The 19,712-nt window shown below is 36.5% G+C and overlaps 1 protein-coding gene across 12 annotated transcripts; it reads left to right on the forward strand.

The window, feature by feature from the left end:
* The first annotated feature begins 1,471 nt into the window (after window positions 1-1,471).
* LOC148863164 (transcription factor bHLH79-like) lies at window positions 1,472-16,177 on the forward strand. Of its 12 annotated transcripts, none has more exons than XM_088981250.1 (8): window positions 1,704-2,473; window positions 2,938-3,141; window positions 3,393-3,492; window positions 3,587-3,655; window positions 3,735-3,851; window positions 6,919-7,021; window positions 7,709-7,793; window positions 15,560-16,177. In XM_088981250.1, the coding sequence occupies exons 1-2, from the start codon at window positions 2,149-2,151 to the stop codon at window positions 2,946-2,948; spliced, it is 336 nt and encodes a 111-aa protein (XP_088837376.1). In that variant the 5' UTR covers window positions 1,704-2,148; the 3' UTR covers window positions 2,949-3,141; window positions 3,393-3,492; window positions 3,587-3,655; window positions 3,735-3,851; window positions 6,919-7,021; window positions 7,709-7,793; window positions 15,560-16,177. The 12 variants fall into 12 exon arrangements, with proteins under 12 accessions (XP_088837374.1, XP_088837372.1, XP_088837376.1 ...); XM_088981253.1 differs by having other exon boundaries at window positions 1,860-2,473; window positions 3,393-3,450; XM_088981248.1 differs by lacking the exon at window positions 15,560-16,177 and having other exon boundaries at window positions 1,472-2,473; window positions 7,709-7,981.
* Window positions 16,178-19,712: the final 3,535 nt, after the last annotated feature.

A 19,712-nucleotide genomic window follows, 5' to 3' on the forward strand; every position in this document is an offset into this window, starting at 1 on the left:
GTTCGGTTTCAGTTAACCAATATAAAAAACTGGTGGTTAACTGAACCGAGCGGTATACATATATTCCTATATATTTTATATATATTTATGCATAATATATATTTTTTATATTTTTATATATTATAAATTAATAAATATGAATTATATAAATATATATTTATAATATATAATATATTATTTAAAATATAATATTATATATTTCTATTTTTTATTATACATTTATATGTTTTTTATAATATATATTATAAATATAGAAAACCGAAAAACCGACGAACCAAACCGGTCAACCAATTAACCATTCGGCTTTGGTTTGGTTTCGATTACTGGTTTTCCAGAAATTGGTAGAATTGGTTTTGTTTCAAAAATAGGCCCACGTTAATTGAACTATGAGAACCCCTAATAAGACCTCATTTTTTGTTACTTTTATAACACTTCTTTGTGAGTTCGTCGTTGCTAGATTGGATGCGGCAAAATTCACATCTGATCTGATTAATGAAACTTTCAAAATGTGATAATCTAGTACCCACCGTTTACCAGCCCGTTAATCAGCCATTGACATTTGAAAAGCCAAAAATGCCCTAAGATTGCCATCTAATTATCTTTACCAACCATCCAAACATTGACAATAAAATGAATAGTCTCAAATTCTAAATTCTTCTAAACTAACTTTTTTAAATAGAAGAGGTTAGGATTTGAGACTGTTCAGATTTTTGTCAATATTTGAATGATTGATAAAGAGAATTAAATGACAATCGAAGAATATTTTTAACTATTCAAATATCACTTAATGATTGATTAACGGACTAGTTAACAACAAGTAGTGGACTATTATATTTTGAAGGTTCCGATACTGTATTGTTGCATTCTAAAAGCCAAATTATCACTTGAGCGAAATTACAATTAATGATCGAGAATTTTCCCTAAAGTTAACGCCACCTTACGTAAAATGCGATAGCTGACAAATGACAAAAAGAAAACAGAATTCCAGACTAAGCCCTTTCACGCGAGTGAGACAAATTGGACGTATGCTTCATTAATCTTCCTATAATTGACCTACTTGAGTAATTAATTAGGCATGCTATTGAAGAAATTCATCATCTAATTTTCTAATTAGATCCATGTCAACTTTAGCAAATCATGAAAAGGGTATTACAGTAATTATATACCTACAACGAAACAAAGATTGAATACGGAGATATTTACAATGCAAGGCTATAATTGTAAAGGCTATTCGGACGGGCGTTACACTGACCGAAGCCGAACTCTTACAACGATGGCATAGCTACTTGCCATGAATGGTGTACCACTTACCACACAAGTTCCGAACGGTGACGATAAGTAATGATGAAGATTTCGGTAATTTGTCGGTCAGCAAAACGGATGTCTATGGTCTACCCACTCATGAGTCACGATTTCACGATTTTCTGGGGGCATTTGGTATTATACATCTTATCATAAGATGGGATTCATTAGACTGAGATGTGCGGTGTCGGATTTTGTTGGAACTTGGAAGGGTTTTAGAACTTATATCGTTGGCAGGGAATCTCAATGCACCTCGCTGTGTGTGAGGACTGCGTGTGTGTGAGTGCCGAGGGCGTGCCTCTTGACTCTTGTGAGTTGCGAGTACAAGTGACGATCATCTTGAAACGTTGGACTCTCCGAGAATACCATAAATACTCAGTGACTCACTTCTTTCCAACTCCAACTCCCCAATCCCCACCGCTCTCTCTCTCTCTCAAACTGTGAGTACTGAGTAGTGGTGGCCTGGTGGGGTAAGACAGCGTGCGCATTGCGCACCATTCTCCACTGACGAGAGGAGATTGTGTAACTCTTGTTCAGATATTGGTGGCTTGGAAGCTCTCTCTTTTTGTATCTGTTTCATTGAAGGGTCCCTTTCCTTTTCTTTCATTTCAATGGTACTCTCCCACATTTCCCTTTTAAGCATACAACTTTAGAGTTGAGTTGCGAACAATTAACAAAAGGTAGGATGAATTGTTGATCACAGTTAGGTTTTGTGGAATCTGAGTCTCACTCGGTTCAAGTTCCTACTTTCTTCATCCTTTTTTTTCTTTTATAATGAAATGTGTAGTAGGATTGGAAGAGAATTTCCAATAGGTTTGCACATTTTGATGAATTTTGTGTCTGGAGATGGATCCTCCTCTGATTAATGAATGTCCGTTTCCCGCCGCTAACCCGTCCTCTTATAGTTTGGCTGAGATTTGGCCGTTTCCGCTCAATGGTGGTGGAGGTGTTGGGGATTCCGCTGGTGTTTTGGGATTGAGGAGGAATCATTTTCGGCAGAATTCGGGTGGGTTTGTAGATAGTTCCGGGACGGGGACGGCGGTGAATCGGGATATGTCCATGAATGAGTCAACGGTTTCGGAGCAGAGCGTGAGTCGAGGTGGGAATGGAAGGAAGCGTAGCGATGCTGGTTCGGAGGATGAGTCGTCTAAGCTTGTCTCTACGAGCAGTGGTAATCTGTTTTTAATTCATCTCTTCTCCTTTCCAAACTGTCTCTCTTGTTGATTTCCATTTCTTAAATGCTTTTCTTCACTTTTGTTTTGTTGTATTTATTTGTTTTTCTGAGTGTTCTAGCAGTGTAAGACTTGGGTAGTTTGGAATTACCGTATATTACTGAAATTTGCCTAAGGTTATTATGATTTAGGTTTTAAACTGGAATTGATATTTCTTATCTGGGAAGAACTTATTGCACTAAAGTTTTTCTTTTGAAGATTTTGATTTAAATAAGCTTCAGTACATTAATTTGGGGCTGTTGATGTGTTGAAGCTGGACTTTTTGAGAGTTAAAATGTATGAGGATGGATGTTCAGTTGGTTGGGAGTTAAAATGTTTGCATTAATTCAGATATTTAGATAGAAGTTCAATTGGTTGTCGGTTCTTATTATAGTTCTCTTGATAACATTTCTCTTTTGAGCAGAACGATTGTGATGGTAAACGTCTAAAGGTTTCTAGATCCAAAGATGAAAATGGTGATTCAAAAGCTTAAACAGAAGCAAGTTCTGGCGCCCGTAACAAGCCTGCTGAACAAAACACACAACCTCCTGAACGGCCTAAGCAAGATTACATTCATGTGCGGGCAAGGAAGGGCCAAGCTACTGACAGCCACAGTCTAGCAGAGAGGGTAATTAACTTATATCCTCTTAACTTCATTATTTGCAATTATACCTTGCTGTAAATGTGTAGAAATAGTGACCAAGTTTCTGAGGTTCACATGGAAACATTTTTAGCTTTACATTGAGATGCATGAACACTGCCTCTTTATTATTGCTATCATCTAGAAAATAGATACTTTATTGGATGCAGATGGTGCACCTTATAGATGATGTCCACGTATACCATATAAATTGATTATTGGAGCCATTTGTTGGACAGGCTAGGAGAGAGAAGATCAGTGAGAGGATGAAAATTCTTCAAGATCTGGTTCCTGGATGTAATAAGTTACAATATTGTTGCTTCAGTGCTTATATTATTGGTCTGTTTACCTTGGCATATGCTGTAACTTCTCTGTGTTATGAAGCCAGTGCTATTTTCTGAAGAGTGTTGCTCAGAAAAGTTTTGTTATCTAGGTCATTGGCAAAGCTCTGATCCTTGATGAAATAATTAATTACATCCAATCACTCCAGTGTCAAGTTCAGGTATGCATCATTTTTCTCTAATTTACTTTGTTGCTTTATTTATTTATTTATTTATTTATTTTATCTTTGCTCCTTTCAGCCAGTGAACTTGAAACTGGATTTATATAAAACTTTTGGATGGTAGTTTTTGTCTATGAAGCTTGAAGCAGTTAATTCAAGAATGAACCCAGGCATTGGAGGATTCCCTTCAAAAGATGTAAGTCTTAATTACATAGACTGAACCATGCTGCTCATTCTCATTCTCATTAATTTTCAGATCAACTTGGTTAAGTCTTGATCATTAAAATTGCACTTTTTTTGTTGAAAAATTATATGGTAGACTACCAATCGAGGGCTGGCTCGTTGGTGTGTTAGCTGGGTTGCTCCAGCATTGACGCAGAATCAAGTCCCGCAACCAGCACTTTGGGGAAAAAAAGGGTAAAGGGGGAAGTTATAGGTGATTAATAAAAAAAAAATATATGGTAGACTGCAAATCCTCACGTAACATTATTCCTCATGCTATATATGTGGTATTGGGCCATCAACCCAGCCGACTTAGTTGATGTCCGTCTTAACCCTTAACCCTATCTCTTCTACTTTTATGAATGCAACTCTAGATTGGAGACCATCTTCCAGCAGGAAAGTTGGTTTTCGTTGTCCATTTATGTTGTCAATTGACTGTGTAATGTGTATTGACTTTGGTGAACCAGTCACATAGTTTCACATATTATTTGGTTTTGACAATGGTGATTGGTGGTTTATTATGCCTATTTTCTTCTCATCATTGATGTCAGCTTGTCAAAGACGAGAAAGGCAGGGATGTAAGTAATGGGGCAACACAAGGCATTATAAGTGAAGAATTCAACTCTCTCCTAATGTGGCCAAGTGTGAGACTCAGATGAGGTGATTGGTGCACTTCACTGAGGTGCCCCATGGGGAAAAAAGTTATCTTCTTTGTTCTTTAGGCTGCATTTGTTTGTGATACAAACATTGAACCGGGGTATTTATGTACCCTGGTTTGGATTTGTGAGTGATTGTTTGTCATACAAAAGTGAAATGATTAAGAGGGAAAATGTTTTTTCCTGGCATTTTCGTATCGTGAGGAGAGTACATTACTGTATCCATTTGATGGATGCAAACTTGTACTCATCAGATCTCAATGTAAGTAGGCTTACTTTATTCTGTTGAGAGAGAGAGAGAGAGAGAGAGAGAGAGAGAGAGAGAGAGAGAGAGAGAGTGGGTTTACAACTGTTAACCATTTTGCATTCATGAACCAAAGAGAACGTATTTGTGTAAAGTACATATTTGCATTTGTATTGCAAACAAGCGCAGCCTCAAGGGAAAAAAAGTTCCTTCTTAAGGCTATGTAGCTTGGCATGTTGGTAGGTGTAATAGGTCATTCATGTTGTATATGGTTTATCTTAGAAGCATTATATTAATGGCTCTGTGTTGTTAAAATGATATATTCATTTGAATTTTGTATGAAACATCCATGTGAACAAAAAAAGTACAATGAACAACAATTTTGTGAAGAAGAATATTAAAATTTCCAAGAAAATATGAACAAATCCAAGCAAGGCTTTGCTTTTCTTTTTACTTTTTTTTTTTTATAAATAAAAGTTCATTAAAATTCATTATCAACAAAAAGAAAGAGACTGTTATTTTCTCTTTTTACCCTTCTTACTTGCCAGTCCTTCTCTTTGATTCTTCTTTTGTAGACAGACAAAACAATGAATAAGGATGCTACCTGATGATGCGCATTTTGGCAATTCCCGGCTGGCAGGTGACTCGGATGCCTGACTGAATAATCCCTACCTGGAATGTAGCTTGGATGCCTAGCTGAATGGTTCCTACCTAGAAGGTGGCTCTGATGTCTAGCTGAGTGGTGACGAGCTAGAGTGGTGGCTCTGATGCGACCTGCCAGGACATAGTGTCAAAGTGCCCGAGTTGCTTTACCAGGGGTATGCACTTCGATGCGTAAGTTAGTGAATCGAAGATTTTAAGATAGCTAAATGTGAGAGATCTAGAGAGCTGCGAGAACTAAATTGCGCATCTCCCCCCTGGAGTTGGAGGTAAGGCCTTTATATAGGAGGCATTGTTTGGCGTGAGCATCACACAACACGTCCGAGATCTTTGGGAGGATATGCCTAACTGCTCCAAAGTCCTCGGAGGTAGTCGTGCACGTAGGCCAATCTTTGTGCCTTACTCGGTTTCTCCCAAAACATTCGGTGTGAGAGCTAACTTTCGAGAGACCCGGGAGTGATGGGATGCATGCAAAAATTGATGGCGAGCACGTCTCGTAGGTCACCACCTGGACCTCAATCAAGTCGGCAAGCCCACGAGGGAGGTCACTCCCCATGTCGAGGTCGCTTTAGCTGATACTGACGAGGTACCACAGGTCGGCCCTGGACGAGGTGCTACTAGCCGCACTGAGTCGTGGACGAGGTCGCTGGCTAGGTTTCTACTAGTTTTGGGGGTGGAGGCAGGTCGCCAGGTCGGCGCTAGAGGTAGGTCGCCAAGTCGGCGGTGGAGGCAGGTTGCCAGGTCGGCAACAGGGGCAGGTCGCTAGGTCGGTGCTAGAGGCAGGTCGCCAGGTTGGCACCGGAGGCAGGTCGCCAGGTCACCTGGTCGCTAGGTCGCCAAGTCGCCAGGTCGGCACCAGAGGCAGGTCGCCAAGTTGGCGACAGTGCCAGGTCGCTAGCTGGGACTCCATCGTTTTGGCTAAGGCAAGTTGTCGCATAGGTGGTTCTGGGTGTCACCCAGTTGTTTCGAGATGCCATGTGTCATGATGTTAGTGGAGGGCCAAATCTGCCCTCATCACCACCCTAATTTCTTCTTTTTCTTTTGTCTCCCTATTTGTGCTTGTGTGGTAGAGAGGGAGGTTAAAAGAGTTTCCTAACATCTCATTCCACTAGAAGCTCTTGTTTTCAGGATCACTACTAAAAATGAGGTTCTTAGAGGACAATTCTTTGTTATTGTTTAGATTTTTGCCTTTGTTTTATTTTGATGTTGTTCTCATTGGATTCTTTTTCTTCATTGTAGGTCCTGAATCTTCGTGCATCTCATCTTATAAGTTCCTGTAACAAAAAAAAAAAAAAGGAAAAAAAATGTCTATGTATTTATCTTGCTTATCGAAAAATGGATTCGCCTTTTCCATGCTTCTTTAACATGTATCTATATATATATATATATATATATATATATATATATATATATATATATATATATTTGAAAAGATTCTGTTATCGCATTTTCCATCTAATAATTTAGATGTGGTGTTTCAGTTTGGTGCACAGACATTTGATACTACTAGTATGGCATTCAGTTCACAAGCTGCAAAGGAATATGACCAAGGATCACCACCAGAATGGCTGCATATGCAGATCGGTAGCAGTTTTAAACATCAGCACAATTTTAGTTAATTCTCGTAAATTGACAATAAGGACATCAAGCAGCTTGCTTCCTCTTCCAGTGGTTGCCAACAATCATATCCTCTATCATCTTAGTTCAGAGAAAAATAATTATTTATTTGGGTAATTACAGATAGGTACCCAAAACTTCCAATTACAACACTTGAGTACCCTGAACTTTCAAAAATAAACACATAGGTCCATCCGTTAGTATTTTCATAAGTTAAACAGTGCATAATTCCAAAAATACTCTTATCATGTATTTCTAAGATCATTCTCAGGTAACTGAACGTCTCCCATAGTGACGTTCTCACATGGACAGCCAATAACATATTCAAATTTTGTGATGATGGCATTTTCTAGTGATGATTTTACTCCGTAGAATGACCTCAAAAATACATGAGAAGGGTATTTTTGACATTATGCAATGTTTAACTGACGGAATACTAATGGATGGATCCAGGTGTCTATTTTTGAGAGTTCAAGGTACTCAAGTGTTGCAATTGAAAGATCAGGATACCTATTTATCACTACCCCCAAAGTACATGGTACCTATCTGTTATTTACACTTTATTTTTTTATGTGATATGGAGCTATGCTTGGTGTTTATATGAGTGAGCTTCAATTGAAAATCTGAAACAATCTCTGTTTCCTTGTGTGCTAGGGATTCATTATTTACCTTCATGTATCATTTGACAGGAAGTCCTCTTCTTGTTGTATCACTGAACTTGAATTAAACCTCCTAGTAGGTATGTTGTTCTTGAACTCTATTTAAACCTAACTAAAGAAAAATGCTTTTTCAAAATTTCTATAAGCTCAACCATGTTTTCTATTGGTAAGTATGAAGTACTTTTATTGATTTGTATGAAATAGTACAGCTAGACTCCCTTTGATTACAAACTATCTCAATGTTGAAAAAAGAAATTACAGACTATCAGAGCCATGTCTTAGTCATTTAGCTACATTAAGAAGCTGAGTTATTTCTGCTTTACTGCCGGCATTGCTATAATGGAAGAACTTCTTTTCCTGGCCATTAGATCTTGCTGAGTTTGCCTTGTAATATCTGATTTGGATGCATTTTCGTGGTTATATATTGGTAGTTTTCCACTCTTTAGAGACCATTAGTTGGCTAGACCTTTTTTAATCAAGTTCGTGATTGAAACACAGGATTTGATTCTCATTGGTAGCATGCATTTCATGCTGCCTTGAAGAATATGCAAGCTTTTTTTATCAATAAATATGCAAATTCTTTAGTCAGTCGATATGTTCAACTATATATTTCAAAGTGAGTCCTTTCCACTACCTCTGTCCACTCACCATGCTCCCCTGGGTGGTGCTCTTCTATTCACATGCACCGATGCACAAACCATCTCGGTGTACTTTTCTCTCATCTATATTTATAATATAAAGAGGAAAGATGAAAGATGAGGGCTCCCTCACCACAAAGTTGACACAGACCTCTTCTCATGTCTCACACTTGTTTAGTTATTTTTAAATTAAATCATAAAAATTATAAGTTAAAATAAAAATACACTCCAGTCTTAATTGCTTTCAATAAAATCCATTGTAACTCTCACCAATTGAAATCCATTGGACCGGTCAGTTTAACTGAATAACCGGTGATCTGGTTCCTGTTTCATAAAACCACTCGGGTTTTTAACTAATTGAAATTTTAAATGTGTTTAACAAAACTTGAACCCATGACTTTGTATTTTCAAATATTTTTTAATTATGATTAGTCCACCTCTTAATTGTGTTAACTAATGATTTTTTATTGTACATATTACTTTATTATGCATATATTTTAATGACTCTTAATTACCATTAATCCACCTCTTCGGTTGAACCTCTAACTTGTGAATCTCTCCCATTTCCAGTTCTATGTTCGGTTTAATTCTCAAAACATTGATCTCTCTCTCTCTATCTCCAATGGTCAATATGACATATCCCCTCATCCCATTAAATTCCAAATCTGAATCTATATATTAAAACAAAATTGTCTAGACATTGTTTTTTTTTTATATAAAATGCTACAACTCCTAAAGGTATTAGAGATAACAAACACTTCTAAAGACTTCTTTTTCCAAATTAATTACTAACATTCAATGTACCACTAATATGTGGCAATTTTGGGCACTCAAAAATCGAAGATAAGTTTTATTGGCTTTCGTACTTTTTAGCAGTAAATACGTAAGTTGGAAAAGTATTGCCTAAGTTTTTACTTTATTAGCAATTTCTTATTAAGATATTCACAATCCTACCCTCACTCTAATATACTCTCTTGGCATGATTCCAATAAAAAAAGCTTCTAATGTTTGCTAAGGTAGATAGAGTGGATGGTCTACCATAAATTGAATGATTTAATTTAAAATACAGGCTCACTTTGGAAATAGTACAAATATAAATATGTACAATGCAAATACGTATAAAATAATACAAAATACAAGGTTTTATACTCTACAAATTTGTATTTATACTCCTAAACTAAGCCATAGTATACAGGATGCTATAATATTTTTTACTTATAATAATTATTAATTATGCTAATAAATAGTAATTATTAAAATTAATAACACCTATTTTATTTTGCCCATTTATTTCACTTCTCATTATGATGTTATGACCCCATGCAAAACCTCAAATGTATTTACTTTTGACCTAAAAATGATTTGGGCATATCATGTGTTTAATGTGATATGAGCGCACCATGAGTGATTTAATTTGATATGGGCACATTGTAGGTGATTCAATTTGATATGGGCATGCTGCATAGGGGTGCAACATGGGCGGCCCCAGCCCGAGCCTGAACTGGCCCAACCAGGAATTTTACACGGGCTGGGCTCGGGCCTAGCCCTTAGGTAGTTCGAACCCGGCCCAATTATATATATTTATACATACATATGTACATACATATATATATATATATATATATATATAACATTTGTATAGATATTTGCAAACATATTTACACATACATAAATATATGAATATATATTTACATAAATGCATTTATATATGTATAATTTTAGAGTGGGTTCATTAACCAACCTGAGCCTGGCCCAGGCTCAAACTCAACCCGAGTGCATCAAATTACAAGGTGGGTTGGGCTCAGGTTGGAAAAATCGGGTTTGACCTTGGGCTCTGGCCGGACTCAGGCCTTAAACCCAAATTTTAGGGCTGGGCCTAAGTCGACTATAAACCCAGCCCAACCCGCCCGACTTGCACCCCTAAGGCAGCAGGGGTTTAATTTGATATGGCCACACTGCATGTGATACACCATGATATGGGCACACCACCAGGGATTTAATTTGATATGATCACACCACATTTTGCATTGTGTTGATGGAAACATGAAGAAGACTATCATTTGGGATAGGGCCGCAAATGGATAAATAATTTATTGTGTAGATAGACCCAAATTTGTTGATCCCTATTATACTCGTATCTCTAGTAATGCAGTATATTTTCACCCCAAAAAAATCTCTTATTACATAAAAAAGTGCACCATCTATCTTTACTTTATACTTGTAAAAAAAAATAATGCCACTATTTATTTTAAATTCACGTTCATACCACGGTGCAACTTGGGCAAGCCAGAGCAAGCCGAGACTGACCTAGCCTGAAATTCTAAAAGGCAGAGAGAGAGAGAAAACCTTCATTCCCTACCCCACCTCTCTTCTGCCTTAACTTTGGCTGTGCGTTTTTAGCCTGGACACGTTCACTAATTCACACCCATATCTATGATTATAGTTAAAAAGAAATATGAACAATTACTATTTTACCCCTCTATGATAACGTGGCATTCCCAAAAATATTTTCAACAGCATGGGGGCCAACGACCCCCAACAACCAAAGTTTTTCCCTCTTTTCTCTTTTTATTTATCTTCTTTATACAAAACACCAAAATCTTTCTCCTGAGATTCCTCTACTTCAGACCTGATCGTTTCTTCTTTAATTCTTATATCTTAAGAGAAATCTTTTAACTTTAAGAGAAAAATGGTTGTTCGTTTCCTCTTATCTCTTAAAGTACAATCATACAATTTTTTATTTTTTAATGATACCCCCCAAAAGACGAGCAAAAACTCTCGTATATGAGGTCAAAATGGATATTTTATAATTTTCAGAATACAGAATAGCATTCTCTGCATTCAAAAGAAAGAACAATTCACTAATACCAATATACTTTTTAATGTAATTATTGCACTTTTAAATATCAGACTTTAGAGCAAATGAACAAGCCCAATTTAAAACATTGTTGAAAACTGTTCATTAGGTGTGTACCCTTTTCAATCTTTTTCTAGATGTGAAAACTGGGGCTACTTCCTACTTCTAAATATCAAAATAGGGGATTTACCACTTTGGCTTGCTCAATAAATCTAACTCATGTTACTTCGGTAGTGATTCTTGTGATCCATATAAAATATTTATAATATTAAAACATGCCATAAAATATTTATGAATAATGAAAATGCCATAAAAGTAAATAAAATACAAGAAAAATGCAAAAAAAAAAGTCTCAAATAAAATTCCTCTGAAGTCTGAATCACTACTAGGAAATCCCCTTTCGTAGAAAAAAAAAAAGGATAGATTTGAGTTTCGTTTACACAACTGGTGATTAACATTGTTAATTCCCTCCATAATCATTGAATCAGGCATTCAAGTTTGAGGTTTTAATTGCTGGTTTGAGTATGTATTTGTCTTCTTATTTTATTGTACCATTTTTTCCATGCTCCTGCCTGTGTAAATGTAGAGGCCCTACAGCCCTACTAATTCCAAGCCCAACTGTAACTAGTAGAAAGATTCTTGCCCTACAGCCCTCCTTTGTATGAAGGGATATAATTTGCAATGATAGAATCAACTGCTTGCAGTGAACAAATAAGACGAAAATGAAGGAGATTTCTTTGTTTTCTTTCGGCAATTTAAAAGGTGGAAACAACAAATTCATTTTGGGGTACTGACCTAGTCTCAAGGTTTTTAAAACCGAACAGGTTAGGGTTTGGTTCTTGGGTCAAATGGTCTGACAGTTTGAATTGAATGGATGATTCATTTTGACAAAAAACTAAAAATCAATTACAAAAATTTAAAAATAAAAAATGGTCAAAACTGTTAGACGGTTCAAACGGTTTGACCACTCAGGTCAGCGGTTTGCTGACCAAATCAACGGGTTTAATAACGGTTTTGGGGTCAAACAGAACCAATCACTTGACCGGTTCTTGGTTTTTCCAGTCCAGTCCGGTTTTGAAAACCATGCCTAGTCTCTTATTATACCCCTATTTACCGTAAAACACTGTATTTGGTTGCAATGCAATTTTATTTGCACTAGTATAAATACTTGAGAGTGCAAATGAAAATAATACAAAATTTGGTTTAATTTTATTTTGAGTTATATTTTATTCTGCTTCAAGTCTAACTTTGCTTCATTTGTACTGCAATCAAAACAAAATAAGATAAATTTTAAAATAAAAATAAATCTTAATTTACATTGACATCATTTGCACTTCCATGGTTTTGCGCATCAGTGCAAGTAAATTTGTATTGCATCAGAACATGATCACCGTTACAATTTTTGGGTTACTGGCAGAAGAAAAAACGACCAAGAAAGGATGAAATGAAACAGAAAAAGGCACGTGTCTAGCGGGTCAAGGAGTCTGTATTTGGCATTCTTTATTTTAAGGATTTATTCTTTTTATGTCTATATGAACACTGAATTTTTAACTGCAAAAGAGAAATAAGGTCTTAAAAAAAAAGGAATGCCAAATGCACATAAACACAAGGAAAAAGAATAAAAAAACATCTGCAATGAGACTTCAGATCTCTTGCCCACAACATATTACCCCGTGCATTGGAAACATTTCCCGGTACATAATATTATATAGGAAGATGAGATATTCTCTACATGTGCATGCGATATTATGTGGGTAGATGTAAACAAAGTTCTTATGAACAGGAGATCCGGATCCGGACTTAATGAGCATCGTATTTGAGGTTGAAAAGGAGGCATGATGCTATTTTATATATCTTTGATATTTGTTATTAAAAGTTTAAAACTCTGCTATCGTTGTTTAATTTGAATACCGTTTTCTATTGGCTATCAAAAATTCACTTTGTTCTATTATATATTTTAGTTTTAATGCATGATTGCATTCAACAATTTTGTTTCTCCTCCCTATACTTTGATTATTTCTTATTTGAATATATTATTTGATTGATTAATTATTTAAGTTTTATTGTTTCTATCAAATTTTCCCTGAATCATTAACGCTTAACAGATTAACTTGACGTGTTCTATATATGTAATGCATGCAAATGTTTTTGCATATTTCTATAGAGAGGGGGTAGATGAAATCCAAATTGATATATTTTCCATTTAGAGAGCCTACCATATTATCCTCTATTATGTAATTTTTTTTAAAATCAAATCACGAGAAAAACAACATTTAGTCACCATAGCAAATATTGTCAAAGTTCTAGCTACTTGGTACCAGCCCATGCATCGTATAAATCCTTGCTAGTTATCATCTATATATACAAAAAAACTGATCAATTTCTTGATTCATTTTTAAAATATTAGTTTGAATTACGAGGGGGGATGTGATTCTGAAAACCCAAATTTTAATTTGACACCTAATTTGATTACCCGGGACACATATGTAGAGATCGCAATAGGATAGGGTTTAGGGTGGGTTTTGTAAATTCTAGACCTAATTTGTTTTCATAAACCTTCCAACCCAAATCCACTCCAAAACCCATAGTGTGGGTTGAATTTTGAGAATCCAAATCCACTCTGCACATAAAAAATGCAAAACCCATCCCGCATTCAAAGGTATGGGGGGTTGGGTTGGGTTTAGAACCCATATCTAATTTCCTATTACTTCTTGTTATATATAAGTAATAAATAAGTAAAATAACACAAATAAAGAATGAAGTTTCTAATTATTTGATTAAATCCTAACATGTTTATTCTTAAAAACTGAAACATGTAACAGAATTCAAGGTATAAAACTCAGAAAGGGTGGACCACAAGTTACACGCCTCTTATTTGCAGATAATTGCCTACTAATCTACAAAGCGGACATTAGTCAAGTTCAAATGATGCTGAATGTACTGAAGTAATTTGAGGAGATGTCTAGTCAAAAAATAAACAAAGCAAAATCTGGTGTTCACTTCAGCTCTAGGGTTCACAGAAGGAAAAAGAAAATGTTTCTGTCACTTCTTCACATTATATAGTTAAAACAAGTGGAGAAATACCTAGGAGTACAACTTAATCTTGGAAATGCTAGTTGAAATAATCACTCAGAACTTTTGGAAAAAATAAACTCAAGGCTAAGTCTATGGAAAGCAAAATTGCTATCCTAGGCGGCGGGCAGGACCACCATGATAAAGTCCACACTCCAAGCTTCCCAAATTCCACTCTAAAAAAGTTAGAACACAGAGGAATTTCTGGTGGAATGACACCATCAATAACAAATTTGTTACCATAGCATGGAATTTGCTGTGTAAACCAAAAAGTATGGGTGGCCTAGGTTTCAGAAGGATGAAAGAGTTCAATCAAGCTCTATTTTCCAAGCAAATTTGGAGGTTGTTTACTAGAGAACATTGCTTATGGAGGAAAGCAATAAAAGAAAAATATTTCAGATATAAATTTCTGTTCTCCTTATAAAAAAAGACAGGTAGATTCTAAATGGCGGAAACAATTGTTGTCTTTGTGCGACAAAATAAAACAAACACCATTTGGCAAATAAAAGATGGCTCTTCAATATATATATCTGATCCATGGGTTCCGTCTCTCCCTAATTGAACTCCTGACGTTCAAATAGAAGCTCAAAACCAGAATATTAGCATGACTATGAATTACCTCATTGGACAAACATTGATTTTGTATCATCTCTCATTGGACAAGCTCCTATGGATATCTTTGAAATCTAGGGAGTATGATGTAAAGTCAGGGTACAGATTCTTCACAACTACACAAGCATCATCTTCTACACATCAAAGAAATTGGAATCTTATATGGAAATGTAAAGTCCCTATGAGATTTCAAATCTTTATGTGAAAAGCTTGGTGGAATAGCATTGAGACTAAGGAGAGACTACGCTTCCTAAATGACAAAGAGAAATGTTCTCTGCGTCATATGAAAATGTCTCCATATGCTCACTCTATTTGGATCTCAGCTTCTCTGGGCATAAAATCCAGATAGGTTTCAGAATCAAGTTCTTCATGAATTTATATCTGAGTGGACTGAATCCAAGCTGAATGTATTAAATAAGGTTGAAAAACAGCTTTTTATTGCTAAGTTTTTTATCCTTTTTAGATTGATTTAGGATGCGAGGAATTCAGCTCTGCGTAACAAGTTTGTGCTAAACCCACTTCAGCTGCTAGAAGCTATGCACCACTTCTTACCTTTGAGCACAACTTTTCAAGACTCACCCAAGCTTTATGCACTCACATATAAATGCTTCAACAAAATATAAATGGTTCATTAATGGCTCTTTTATATCCACATCTATATTGGCAGGAGCAGGAGTTGCAATCTTCTTAATAGATGATGGTACAATATTCATAGGAAGTAACAAAGTTGCAGCAACAACCCCCCCCCCCCCCCCTGAATGGTGGGTTTACATATGTTCACCTACTGAGACTAAAGTTTCTCTGCATATTTTCTGGCTCAGAAAGCTTAGTCAATAATTTCTACAAGAATGATGAAGATGACTGGCTTATCCATCCTATAAAGCAGCAAGTTTTACAACTATTATCTCCTTTTGATACAAGAATGATGAAGATGATTGGCTTATCCAGCATATAAAGCAGCAAGTTTTACAACTATTATCTCCATTTGAGTTTTGATATAGCGTGTGTTTTGTTCCATGGGCATTTCGTGATAGGTGTTTATCAAAATGCCACCATGTCATTGTCAAATCAGCATTTAGCTACATAAATACTCACAAAACTGGCATTGATTTATGTGCATGCCTACCATTGGGGGAAGCTTCATTTTAACACTTCCCCAACATTAGACGTTTATTCACTGTTCTGCTGATGTGGCAACTAATGGCACCTGGTGGCACCTATTTGTCATAAACGATTGACATTATTACTTTTTTTGGTTTTGAAGACAAATCAAGTATAAATGTTTAGTTAATAAACGGAAGCTCTACCAAACACATGCATAGTATGTGTAAACCATGTAAATAGAGATATGAATAGAGATGCACATGAACTATCTTACAATGCATGTAAATAAGTATGGTAGTAGAAAACTCATGCAACCCAAGACCCTTTTGTACTGATGTTTCTTGATCAATGATAGCTTTCTGAGTTTCTTTTGGCAAAAAGAAAATGGAGAGCAATCTTGCTTAATCGGACTATGAAGCACCTCATGGTAGTCGTTTGAAGCCAAACTGAAGACATTGCATTGTTGTCTAGAAGAAAATCACCCCAAGTTAACTAGATCTCTGAAGCACCTCATAGAAGTGGTTTTAGTGTACAAAGGCCATAAGAGGGTTGTTACTTGAGCAATTGGTTAGGTTTTTCTTTTCTTTTCTTTTCTTTTTTTGTTTTTATCTTATAGTTGCATTTCATCCTTTTAATTTGCATGTATTTGCTTGGCTCTTGAGTTCGGGTGTGAGAATTGAGTATTCTCTGGTATCCGGGGACAGTTGTCTTACTTTTTCAGACTTATTGGCTGAGTTTGGAGGCAAGGACTTTGATAGAAAAGGGGTGAGGACTTGGTTTCTCTCCTTTTTGCTTAGGTCCCTGCATCCAAAAAGAGGTTGGTCTAGAAGAGGGTGAATGAGCAATCTTGGCCTCAGCACTCTCCCAAGCTTCCAAAGAATATGGATTATCAATTTGACCTGTGATTTTTTTCTTTTTGTTTGCTAAAAAGTATATAAAAAATTTAAATTAACAAGGGCATTCAACATTCACACTAACCGAAGAGAGGAGTGCCTAACCCTTTCCCTCTCTCCCTCTCAACTTACCCAGAATGGCTTTGTCCTAGTCGAACGGTGTGAAGTCACTATTATTCCCAAATATTTTGTGAAATTTAAGCCTAGGAGGCTCATCACTCGGTTATTTATTTCTGATGGGTGGCAACTCCATCTGTTCGACCATGAAGTGAATTACCAGTATTTTTTCCGACGTTCAAAAACAATAACTCCTCCTTACGAATAAGAAAGTTGGTTTCCTTTTATAGTAGGGCATGGATACAGTTTCATAAATTTAAAGAAGTCTAGGGGTATTTTTCATGATTTCGGGAAAGTTTGGTTAAACCAGGTCCAAGGGGTCAAACTGGGGTTCTTTGATGGATGGCTAGGATTTTTGGGTCAAAGATCAGAGGGTTGAAATGGGTCTAAGCGCAAAGAGTGGTTTTGTGTGAGCAGGCAAACGAGATTGGCCAAAATAGAATCTTTTTAGATAGATGGGTAAACATGGGTATTTTTTGTTGAAATTTGGCATGATGGGGTTTTTGGATGTTCTAAGTTTATTGCTAGGGTTGGATTGGACCAAGTGGACTAGATCAGACAGATTTGGAAAAGGGCTTGATTTGATCAATTCTGAGCCTCAAAACGGAATCTCTGGGCAATATAGGGCAAACAAGGGTATTTTAGGCTGAAATTTTATAGGTGGGTATTTTAGGGTATCTAGGGTCTGGTGGTAATGTCTGATTGGTTTAGGGGGTCAAGATCATAGGAATTTAGGTCAATGCAATGATTCAAAACAAAATCTTAGTTTGATGGAAGGCTAATTAGGGGAATCTTGGGTTGAAACTTTATAGGCAGGTGTTTTTGTTTGTTTAAGGCTCAATCGTATGATCTGATTGGCTCAAATGTCTTTGAATCATGGGGATCTAGGTTATGGATGTTTTATACTAACAACATGGGTCAAAATGGAATCTTCGCTTGATAAAAGGGTAAACGAAGGAATTTTGGGTTGAGATTTGCTGAGTAGGTATTTTGGGAGGTCTTAAGTTTAATGGTGGCCTCTGAAGGCTTTGCAGCTAAAAGCTAGGTTTTTTGCGGTGTTTTAGACATGTTAGATGGGTTTGATTGATTGTTTGGGGTAAATTAAAGGCTTAGGCAGTGGACTGAGCAAAAATCGAGTGTTGACAATCGGGAACCAGTTCCATGTTAAAGGAATAATAATCTAGAAAGACTTCGGAAACTTGTTTCCAAGACTTCTTCCTTGCGAGGTCCAAAATGGCAAACCATGTTTGTACATCTCTTATCAAACTTTTTTGGAACACCTGGATAAGGAGCTTCTCGTTTAACCCGTATTGGAACATATCTCCACCAAAGATTCTAAGGTGGGTTTGAGGACACCCCTTTCCATCATACTTTTTCCAATTCAAGCAATTTAAATTTTTCGTGGAGTACTGCATCAGGTATAAGCATAGTTCTTTAAAATCTATGGTTCCCCAAGTTATGAACCCCTTTTAATCTCTAGATTTCTTCCTTCATCTTCTCTATTTTCTCCTTTACAGGATCATTTGTAAGCGAGGTTGGCTTGATTGGGAGGACCTTCCTCTTCAAAGTCATTGACTTGGTTGATTACTAGCACTACGAGTTGCTTAGTGAAGAAGGTAGGTTGTGGCCTTTGGGTTGGCAATGCAGTACTGGCGATGAATACGAATGGGGTAGGAATCTAAATAGTGGTAGGGATAGTGAAGGTTTGATTAAATAATAAAAAGTAATAAATAAAGAGAAATAAAAAATGGATGGCGACTCCATCTCTTTGAGTCGGCCATGATCCTCTCGGAGACAACCATGAGCTTCCAGAAATAGGCCCTCATTTCTGGTTTGAAAAGTTCAATCTAAGTTTTTGATAGTGACTTCGTCTTCCATGGGAAAGGCACTGAACCGAGAAGTTTCAAGTCCCAAGGATTATAAGAGGGAAGGTATTAGGCACCCCTCTCTTCGAGCTGCTAGAGTAGCTCAATACAGGAGTTGTTCAGGCTCAGTTTGTTTTGGAGAAAAACATAAATGGTTGTAAGAATTTCCTAAATCTACAAGAACAAGCTTTCAACTTCTCTTAAGACCGATTTTTATGTGATGTTATCGGGTCTTAGGTGTTGATTTCCCTAAGACCCTTGCCTCTCTGCCTCTATTCTCAGCCAAGAAGAAATTGAAAATGATGGTTCTCCAACATTTCAGAACCTCAAGCAACCCTAAAAAGACTAAAAATAATTTACCTTTCGTATGTACCTTGTCAAAAGTTTTCCAGTAGTTAGGGATGAGAAAGAATGAAGTTCAAATAGGTTCTTAATCTGTGTAGTTCTAGTTGCAACAACTTCCGCTTGAAAATGGAGAAAGTGAGTTTGGAATCTAGGGTTTGTAGAACTTGCAAATTTTGGGTGAACAAGAGGCAGTATATGGGCTAGGACAAAGCTTTATTCTCTCATTGTCTCTCTCTCTCTCTCTCTCTCTCTAGGGGACCTCCCTCGGGTTTCCTCCCTTCAGTTCCCCCTTTGAGCTCGAATTAGGTCAATATTTATAGAGAAAGGGAGGGCATCAAGCCTGAATTTGTGCTACTACAGTGCCTGTGATTCAATAAAGGTTTTTTTCACACAAATAGGCAAAAATTGTTCAAAGAAAGAGATGTCCAGTCAAGTTTACCTATTTAGTGAAATATTTTGTTTGATTTGGGGGTGGTTTTCATGGGTTTTATATGTT

The sequence above is a fragment of the Nelumbo lutea genome, chromosome 3 (genome assembly GCF_056320005.1).
Source record: "Nelumbo lutea isolate HS-2025 chromosome 3, American lotus-T2T, whole genome shotgun sequence".
Lineage (NCBI taxonomy): Eukaryota > Viridiplantae > Streptophyta > Magnoliopsida > Proteales > Nelumbonaceae > Nelumbo > Nelumbo lutea.

Coding starts and splice junctions, on each gene's coding strand:
- LOC148863164 (XM_088981248.1), top strand. CDS start 2,149: ATGGATCCTCCTCTGATTAATGAATGTCCGTTTCCCGCCGCTAACCCG.